At 46.1% G+C, this 8,959-nt stretch overlaps 1 protein-coding gene across 1 annotated transcript; it reads right to left on the bottom strand.

Annotated features, from left to right (window-relative positions):
• Window positions 1-406: 406 nt before the first annotated feature.
• Window positions 407-6,883, bottom strand: adamts1 (ADAM metallopeptidase with thrombospondin type 1 motif, 1). The gene is made up of 8 exons (XM_044344712.1): window positions 5,845-6,883; window positions 4,593-4,933; window positions 4,342-4,474; window positions 3,751-4,208; window positions 3,380-3,566; window positions 2,951-3,129; window positions 2,479-2,654; window positions 407-2,369 (listed from the first exon to the last, which is right to left on the bottom strand). Exons 1-8 carry the CDS (start codon window positions 6,467-6,469, stop codon window positions 1,628-1,630), a joined length of 2,841 nt encoding a protein of 946 aa, XP_044200647.1. The 5' UTR covers window positions 6,470-6,883; the 3' UTR covers window positions 407-1,627.
• Between the last annotated feature and the right edge of the window lie 2,076 nt (window positions 6,884-8,959).

Raw genomic sequence — 8,959 nt, 5'->3', positions numbered from 1 at the left:
TGTTTAATTATATTGTCATACAGCAAACCTTGGGCCATGTAAAATTCCAGTAGACCACGATGGGGGGCGCAGTAGCTCATTTTTACTCCCCTTGCAGATGAACTAAACCACCACTTGACTGCCATTTGACTACAATGTTTAAAGACTGTGGATCGATTTTGGAAGTTGAAATACTCCCATCTAATGGACAAAACCTGAATTACAAAAGATGATATTCACATTTTGGATAAGGGTATCATATCTTTCCAAAACTACATTGTTAAGTATTAGGAGGGTGAAGGGATGAAAGAAAATTCACCTTGCAGATTGTGGGATTGTGCATATGTGTGCATGTATGTGTTTGTGCCCATGCAACTGCAAATCAATGTACCTCCCAAGTTCAAACAGACAAACCACTCTGGAGACATTAGTTGCACAATTCAATGTGATACTTTATTCATGAACCTAGGACCATATATATATAACACTGTATAAATACTCTATATATTCTACTTCCTTCTGTGGTCTCAATAACAAATAACAAATAAAAAATAATATTAAAAAGCCACATGATTATATATAACAGGCTGTACAAAAATAAATAATGTTTGGATATTCTGTACAAAAGAGGAAAAAAAAACTTGATAGAAAAAAACAAATTGCCTTCGCAGAAGGCAGGAGAGACTTACTTATGAAGTAGTAGCAGGAGACAAGTCCCTCTTTAGGTCTCCACACACACGCACACACAGGCACACACAAACTCACACACACCTCTTTGGTCTTTGAAATGTTCCCTCATTGGAAGCTGTGTAGACGAGGGCAAGATATGGCTAAAGGACAAAGTACGATGTACTGAGGCATTTAGAGACAAATGGATGTTACAATGTGCCGCTGGCAAAAACAAAGATGAAGTGCTACAGGTTTGTGATAAATAAAATGTTGACTGGCAATTTTGAACAAAAAAAGACTATGAGCTATCTTATTTTCCATACCTGATGGGGTTAGCAAGTAGAATATGAGTTATTTTCTTTCATTTGTTTTTTATATACTCTGCAATAACCTCCCCCTCCCCACTCTTGTGTGTCTGTCCAGCCCAGCTTGGACAAACATCATATACATGTATTAAAAATTTGACACATACAGTCTCACAGACGCTCTCTCTCTCTCTCTCTCTCTCTCTCTCTCACACACACACACACACACACACACACATACACACACACACACACACACACAAGCATGACATTGGCACGGTAAGCAGCATGCTCTAAGAAATCAGGAATGTCCATGTGTTCTTCTCCTTGATGGGAGGCAAAATGTGCCACTGCTGTGCTTCAAAACCAGACAGGCAACAAGCCGAATGCAGTCTTTATTGCTGCAATCAGGTGGCAGTGCCACTATAGTTCAACATCTGGCCCCAAAATGGAAAGGGTAAAAACTGGAAGTTACAGATGCAGTCATTGTGGACCCATTGTCATGTGGGACTGTTGGATCAACTGGAACCCATGAAAACCTGCAGCATAGATGTAAACATTCTGCCTCTTTAGATTGTCTGTAGGAAAAAGGAGGCAGCGAAGATCAGAGTTTTTATCTGATGTCTTTCTGAAAGTTGGGTGGAGAGAAGGAGGTTAGATTGTAGAAGCAGTCCTTAGCAGGCACTCTGATAGCAAAGTTCCAGCAGGGGTCGCGGCCGGTCTTTGGAGTCACAGCTGTCATGGTTTAGCGTGCGCCCATCATGGCCAATGCAGCGCAGTTGGCGTTTGCGGAAGCCTCGGCCACAGGTTTTGGAGCATAGCGACCATTCTCCGAGAAGCCAGGAGGGGCATGCCTGGGAGGCACAGGAGCGTGAAGCCAGGGGACGCAGCTCCTCTGGACAATCCTTAGAGGGACGACCCTGAGGGTCCAGACACACCACCTCTCTCTGTTGCACACCTCCTCCACAGGTCTGGGAGCATGGACCCCACTCCCTCAGGGTCCACTCGGCTCCACCCACCTCTGGGATGGCATTGATGGACGGGCGGCGGCCTCCATTGTTGTTGGAAGATGAAGCAGCATTGTTGGGTCTTGGGGCGAAGTAGCTGTACTTAACCCGGGGCCTTGGAGCCTCCCCTACAGACAGCACCTGGATGGTGAGGGGCTCAGGGAGTGGGGCGAAGCTCCGGAGCCGCTCCAGAGTGGCAGAGGAACCACTGTATCGCAACAGTGCTCCTCGCATGGCGATGTCGGTCTCCATGGTCATCAGCTTGTAATCGCCATTTAACAAATAGGTACCATCTTGGCGACGCACTGCCAAATAGCTGTTATCACGACGACCATTGCCAGGGGCACGTTGCTTGACGTCCAGATGGGTGGCACCAGCAGGGATAGTTACAACATCCTGGTAACCAGGCCTGAAACAGAGACAGACAGAGGTCAGATTTAGCCATAGAAATTGATTTTGACATACATGCAATGAAGACTTCACAGTTGTGTACAACTAAAAAGCTGCTAGATGTTTACCTGGCACGCTCCAGAGAGCCTGACACTTTCTTGCAGGTAGAACCGTCTCCACCACACACACCGCACTTATCAAAGCGCCTGTTTGAGCCGATGACACGATCACATCCAGCTTTGACACACTGGCCTTGAACACAAACTGAGGTGGAATCTGGGCTGCAGGGTGTGCCATCAGCCACCTGGGGGCAGCAGAGAGACACAGATGGAACATTAGGGTTATGTCTAGTAAGACTGTTATATAAGAGTCTGTGTCTAAAGGTAAAAAGTATTATACAGTATAAGTATTTTCCCCAGCAAGGCAGTAGCCTAGGGGCTGAGGGAAATTACAATAGTTGATCCTTACACTTGCAGGTCTGCACAGGTAAGATTACTGATATGAGATAAACTAGGCACCTGAGAATTTTCTAACAGCGTTCTAAAACAGAGCCATAAAAACACAGTTTATTAATATAATCTAGCATCTAGCAACTCTCACCTTAGATTTGAGGACAAAGAAGTATCCAGTTCCCTTGGCCCGGCACACCAACTTGCAGCGGTCTTTGGGTGACACTCCAGCATACTTGGGCACCCACTCAACACCCTCGCCTGAACCCAGTGACACTTGGGCTGACATGTCATTGTGGGCCAGGCACTGTTCCTCACGGAATGACAAGCCTGAGAAGGAGACAGAGAAAGGTCAGATTTATTGCCTGTTTACCCTGACCTGCATGCTAACTTTCACACCAATGTGCAAAGTACATCAAAACATGACTTCTACATTTAAGATAAAGGAATTATTGCTTTGAAAACCAAAAAACAACTACACTGTAAGGTTCTATGTCTTTTTTTCCATAATATAAACCTCCAAGAAAGTGTATAGAACTGTTAAGAGGAAATCCTTATCCCAGATTAATTTTTCTCTTACCATTGGTATCAGGGCAGGCCTCCGTGTTACAGGAGCGGTACTGGATCCTCTTGCCTTCACAGTACTTTCCTCCATTCTTGGGCAAAGGGTTGTCACATGAACGGAAAGAATACTGCACTCCTCCACCGCAAGTTCGAGAGCAGTCGCCCCAGGGACCCCACACTCCCCAGCCACCATTGACAGGAGTCTGAAAACAGCAGACACATGACCATTACAATTTTGACCTAGGTTGATTGGTTCAACAGTAGGCAAAGAAAAGTAGGTATCAGCAAGTTTTGCTACATGCTATGCTGAAATGCTTTAACTGCTTTTATACTATGCAAAGTTTTTAGTCTCATTTATAGTGTGATTGGATTGACTCTGATTCCTACCTGGTGTTTGGCGGCTTGGCTCTTTGTGAGACACTGTCCAGCCAGGCAGTAGCTCTCATGCCCACATGATGTTCCATCAGCCCAGGGAGAGTTCTTGGTCTGGCACACCAGCAAACCATTGGATGTAGTCACAGTACACCACAGAGCTGCACAGGTTGTGCTCAGGTCTGGGCAGTGCTGGGAGTCGTCGCCAAAGGTCAGCCGGCACTGATGGTCCGCGTCATAGACTGTGCCAGGCAGGGGCTGGGGGAGTGGCTGAGGCTTGACTGGCTTATCCAGCAGGCACTGACCATGGCCGTTGTCTAGGAAGGTGGTGACCATGAGGGCGGAGCAGGGGGACCATGGCTGCTGCTGGTCCAGGTTGGAAAGAGTGGATGCCATCATGTGGGAGCCCCAGTGGGCACCGTTGACCCCAGAGCACAGCTGGGCATCATCATGAGGCATGTTGAACACGTGGCCTGCAGCACAGACATAAAATAACAGTTCTTTGAGCACCTCTGTCCCATAAATAAGTGATGTATGTGATTAATACATTTTAACTTAGTTTTTTTCCATTCTAACACTCGAGAACATGATCTATTTTCTACTTACCCAGTTCATGTGCCACTGTAAATGCTGCTTGCAGCCCATCATCCTCAATAATTGAGCAGCTTCTGTCAGGGTCACACACTGTACCAACATCTGCCATTCCAAGAGTATCACAAGAGTGGGCACCACACAGATCCTACATGGGCAGACAGAGAGAAAAATGAATATATGGATACAACTGAGTGCTTTTTTTCTATCTCTCTCTGTTAGTTTCTCTGTCTTAACACACTTATTATTTTTCCACTCCAACTTACCGTCCTGGTGAAGAGCACAGCAGTGTCATAGTGCTCAGGGTGGCGGTCACTTGGAGGGTTGTGCTGTCGCTGCCACTGGCAGAAGTTGCGGAGGGTCATGGCAGCATTAGATGACACCTGTGGGCCTCGTTCCTCCTCGTACACCACCAGCAGCTTCACCACTGCCAGGCTGATGGAGTTGTGGATGCTGGGGTGGCGGTAGAGGCGGGAAGCAACAGCCATGATGGTCAGAAGGTAGGGTTTCAGCCCGGCACCATGAAATTCAGCCATGGACTGGTCGGCAACCAGCATGATCTCAAGGTAGCGAGGGGTGGAAACAAAACGCCTGGTCCTCTGGTGAGCTGAGGGGAAGGAAAAGAGAGACAGAGAGAGGTCAGACCAAACCAGGTTCTTAGGTCATGTGAGTTGATATCAGGTTTCAGTACTAATTTCTGCTTGCACTGTAACTTTTTGGACTTATTTTAGATTTTCACTATATCTGGAACAGTCTCCCCACTGCTAAACTGTGTCAGTGTTCTAAACAGGAGCAACAAAGGCTCAGTTTTTTCAGAAGGATAGAGGCTCTAAAGAGAACTCCGGATGTGCCTGGAGGAGCCTGGCTGCAGTGACTCAGCGTCATACCACCGGCGGCTCCTCCTCCTCTGGGTCCACATTCCTAAAATGACCTTTTCTGGCGGAAAATTATGCGAGTGAGAAAGGGCAAAGGGAGAAAATCCGTTCTAGGTAAAAATGTCTGCCGGTGCGAGTTGTACCAGGAGGCGAGTTTACATGTCTCAGCGCTGCCGGGCTGTGGCTGGCCCCAACCCCACTACTCCCCTCCCCTCCCTCCGTCCCTCCTCCTTCTCTTTCCTCTCGGAAAAGTATGCCCCTTCTCTCCTCTCCTCTCCTCTCTCCTCTCCTCTCCTCTTCTCCTCTCTCCTCTCCTCCCCTCCCCTCCCTTCCTCCTCTCTGGCAGTGCATAGACGGCGCTGTCAAAAAGAGAGCTGATTCCATTGCTCATGCTGTGCATCCCGGCACAACTTCAGCTGATTGTAGTTGGGTCAGCATATGTATTGTAGTCAGTGACTTGTATATAAGATAAGTATTTTTATTGTTTACTGAATGAATTTCATGATATTCTATAGAGTAAATAAATCACTTTCTCGGTGTTTCCTTGGCCAATTGTATCATCGTTGGTCTGAGAATTTGAACTCAGTCTATTATAAAGTAGATAATAACGTGTAAAATGTGCATAATATTTCTGCAGCCTTACCTGTCTGGTCTGAATTAGCTGCTCCGCGCTTGGCTTCTTTCTCCAGATTATTTGGCACCCTCTCCTCGTCCTCGTTGACCCCACACTTGGAGCTCCCCTCATCAGCCAAAGCTGCCTGACCTCTCCGGCGAATCGTGTGGACATCATCCTCATAACCCTGAAAGTCACTGGAGTTAAGGGGCTGAATAAAGTACTCTTCACCCTGAAAGTAGAATCCGCCCCTGAGTCCGTGGCACAGGTTGAGCGCAGCGGCAGAGTGCTCCTCTCCGTTCACCGTGCCCGAGAAGAAACAACCAGGCTCGGATCCGCTCATGGGTTCCTGTGTCGGTTCGGACTCGGGACTCCCCACAATGTGGAAGACAAAACCCGGCGCCAAGAAGGTCTGGTCAGGCTCTAGCTGCAAGATCAGCTCCTTGCCAAATACGTCCAACCGGTACACCCTCATCTCCGCCTCCTTCTCCTGCTCCTCTGGGGAGAGAGTCCGCCACGCTTCGGTTTCGCTCTCGGACCGGGCCGTAGGATCTAGTCTGACCGGCACCACGGTGCTCTCCTCCCAGGCGCTGTGCGCCGCGCCGACGCACAGAGCGGCGATTAAACCAATGGAAACTTGTAAAAACCACATCATATAACTGAAATCCGACAAGTGGAAAGAGAAATTGATAATAAAGTCTCTACGAGAAAACAAGTAAAATCCTTTAAAGGGGTTTCCACTATTAGCTACAACCCCCAAGTACTTTAACTTCCACAAAACTGTCCCCAAAATTACGCACACGCATAAAAATCTAAAAAGGGATCAAATCCAGTGCAAAACTCATTTAAAGTTATGTGCAGGTCTGACTTGTTGCAAAAAAGTCCTTTCATTAAATGAAAATAAAAGCTGGATCTCAGCAGTAAATTCCAACAGGTCTCTCTCAATCTTTCCTTCTCCAAAACTCAGCAGATGTCTCAGTTTCTAGCTCTCTCTTTGAGATCGGGGGCAGGTTTTAGCTCTGCTGACCCGTCTGGTCTGTTGTCTGCTTTTGCCTTGCAGTCAGAACTGAGCCGGTCCCTCCTATATATCCCCCTGCCCCAGGACCACCCCTTCCTGAGGGCCCTTTGATCTCAGAGGGGCCAAATCCCGTGCGCAACGAAAACGCACCAGCGACCTGGAGCGTTGCCAATAATAATCAATCATTGTAGAGGATAGAGAGCTTTGGGCAGAGTAAAAGTTTTCCTCTTCAAGCCCTGCTTGTCTGTCACAATATGTACATATACACTCATAACTCCTGAATATTACTGAATACTGTATATTCCATTAATATTTCTCATACAGACCAATGGATAATTTCACACAAAGCGCCTTACATTTATAATATAGTGGCTAAAATAAAACCCCAAACCTCTAACTTCTGCACTGTTGCATTGCTCCACTTTCTGACTTAATATGTGAGCTACATACCGCTTATTAAGCCTATTCCAACATAAATTATGGTGACAGGCAGCGGCTGATGTGGAGCAGTGTTGTAGTGTCAGTGCAACTGGAGAAGGGAGATGGCAGCAGGTCGGGAATGGTAACCATATCGTGCTGGCCAGGGCTCCGGGAGCCGTACTCACCTCCTCCGTGCCAAGCCGGCTGTGGTGCGCCGTGGCCGGGTTCCGCAGCTCCGCTCCCCGGGGAGAGGGAGCAGAGCGGGGCCTCTGAGGTCTTAAGGTGGAGCAGGTCCTCCATCGGGCTGCCTCTACACTTAAACCAAGGCAGAGAGAGCCCCTGTCCTTCGGCTTCTTCCCCCGCCCGCCCGGGCCGTTCCTCCTCTCCAACAGACAGGAAGAGTTTACACTGGAGTTTCATTAAAAATAACTGGCAAAGCAGCAAATCCATTATCTGCAGTGCACAGAGAGACATCACAAATGAGCTAAACTCCACTCACAGCAAAGAGAAAAACTTTTTTAATTTTTAAAACTCAGAGACGGTTTAGGAACAGCTATTTAATATTAAAAAACTGAGGTAATTCATCAATGTTTTGACAGAAATCATTTTTATATAGCTCAAATCGCAGCAGAATTTTGAGACTCTGAAAATAATGATAAACTAATGTTCAGATTATAATATCACATTATACTATAACAAATATGAAGACACAAGTGTGGTGTCATTGATCTCAGTTTTTTTTCTCTTACATACAGCTTCCTGGCATTATTTCGACTCTAGTGTCTCATTTTGACTCACTGCAAACATCACTGATCAGTCTGTATGAGGACAGATTTTGAAAGTCCACCTTAAAAGCAACAGGTCAGAAAAGAGGAAAAGTTGCAATTTCAATATTCTCCAGTAGATGGTAGACAAGAGTTTAGGAAATTTCCATGACTGCTGCAGTGATTTTCTCCGACTCGATTGACAATTCACAAGCTTAGCCGACAGGTGGCGCTGTTGTATTACACATGAAGGGTCGTAAAGCTGCAAGCCGTGAGCCACTGGCCGCAGGGAGGCAAACTTGTTACAGTAATGTATCTGTACTGTGTGCAGAATGATGCCTGTTTTTGAGGGTGCTGATCATGGCATCCACATGGAGAATATTTAGATAGAGTTGAGATATTGTGAACTTTTTTTAATTCCATTTTGTCTTTAGATGACACTGGGTCCAGACTTCAAAATAACAGTATGACACTTGGACTTTTGTCTATTGGATCTTAAGTCCTTAACCTTAAACACCAGGCCACCCTGATGCATAATCCGTCTGTGCAACAGTAAAGATTTTGGCCACATGAACTATAAAAATGTTCACTTTTTCATGTGATAATATGTGTTGATGTCTGTGACAAACAGCGCAAACAAAAATGCTGCTCAAAAAGCATTTGTCCACTTAGGTTTGAAACTAACTGCATAATTTACATCTGCAGAGTTAATTTAACTCCATTGCCTATACTGCTCGTCTTATCTGCCATCAGTAGTGAACTGAACCTCAATTAAGTGCCACCCTGACCCATTTAAGGCCTTTTATATTCTTTCCAACTATGCCATGAAACTAAAACTGCAGAGAAACTGCAATTGGAAACACTTTGTCATAGAATATTATCATAAATGTGAAAGTACTAATTAAAATGATGTCAGTAAAGGAAATACGTGTATCTGTGATTG

This window comes from Thunnus albacares, chromosome 24, assembly GCF_914725855.1.
Source record: "Thunnus albacares chromosome 24, fThuAlb1.1, whole genome shotgun sequence".
In the NCBI taxonomy this organism is placed as follows: domain Eukaryota; kingdom Metazoa; phylum Chordata; class Actinopteri; order Scombriformes; family Scombridae; genus Thunnus; species Thunnus albacares.
Note: the sequence above shows the minus strand (reverse complement) of the source record. Positions and strands in the feature narration are given on the sequence as shown.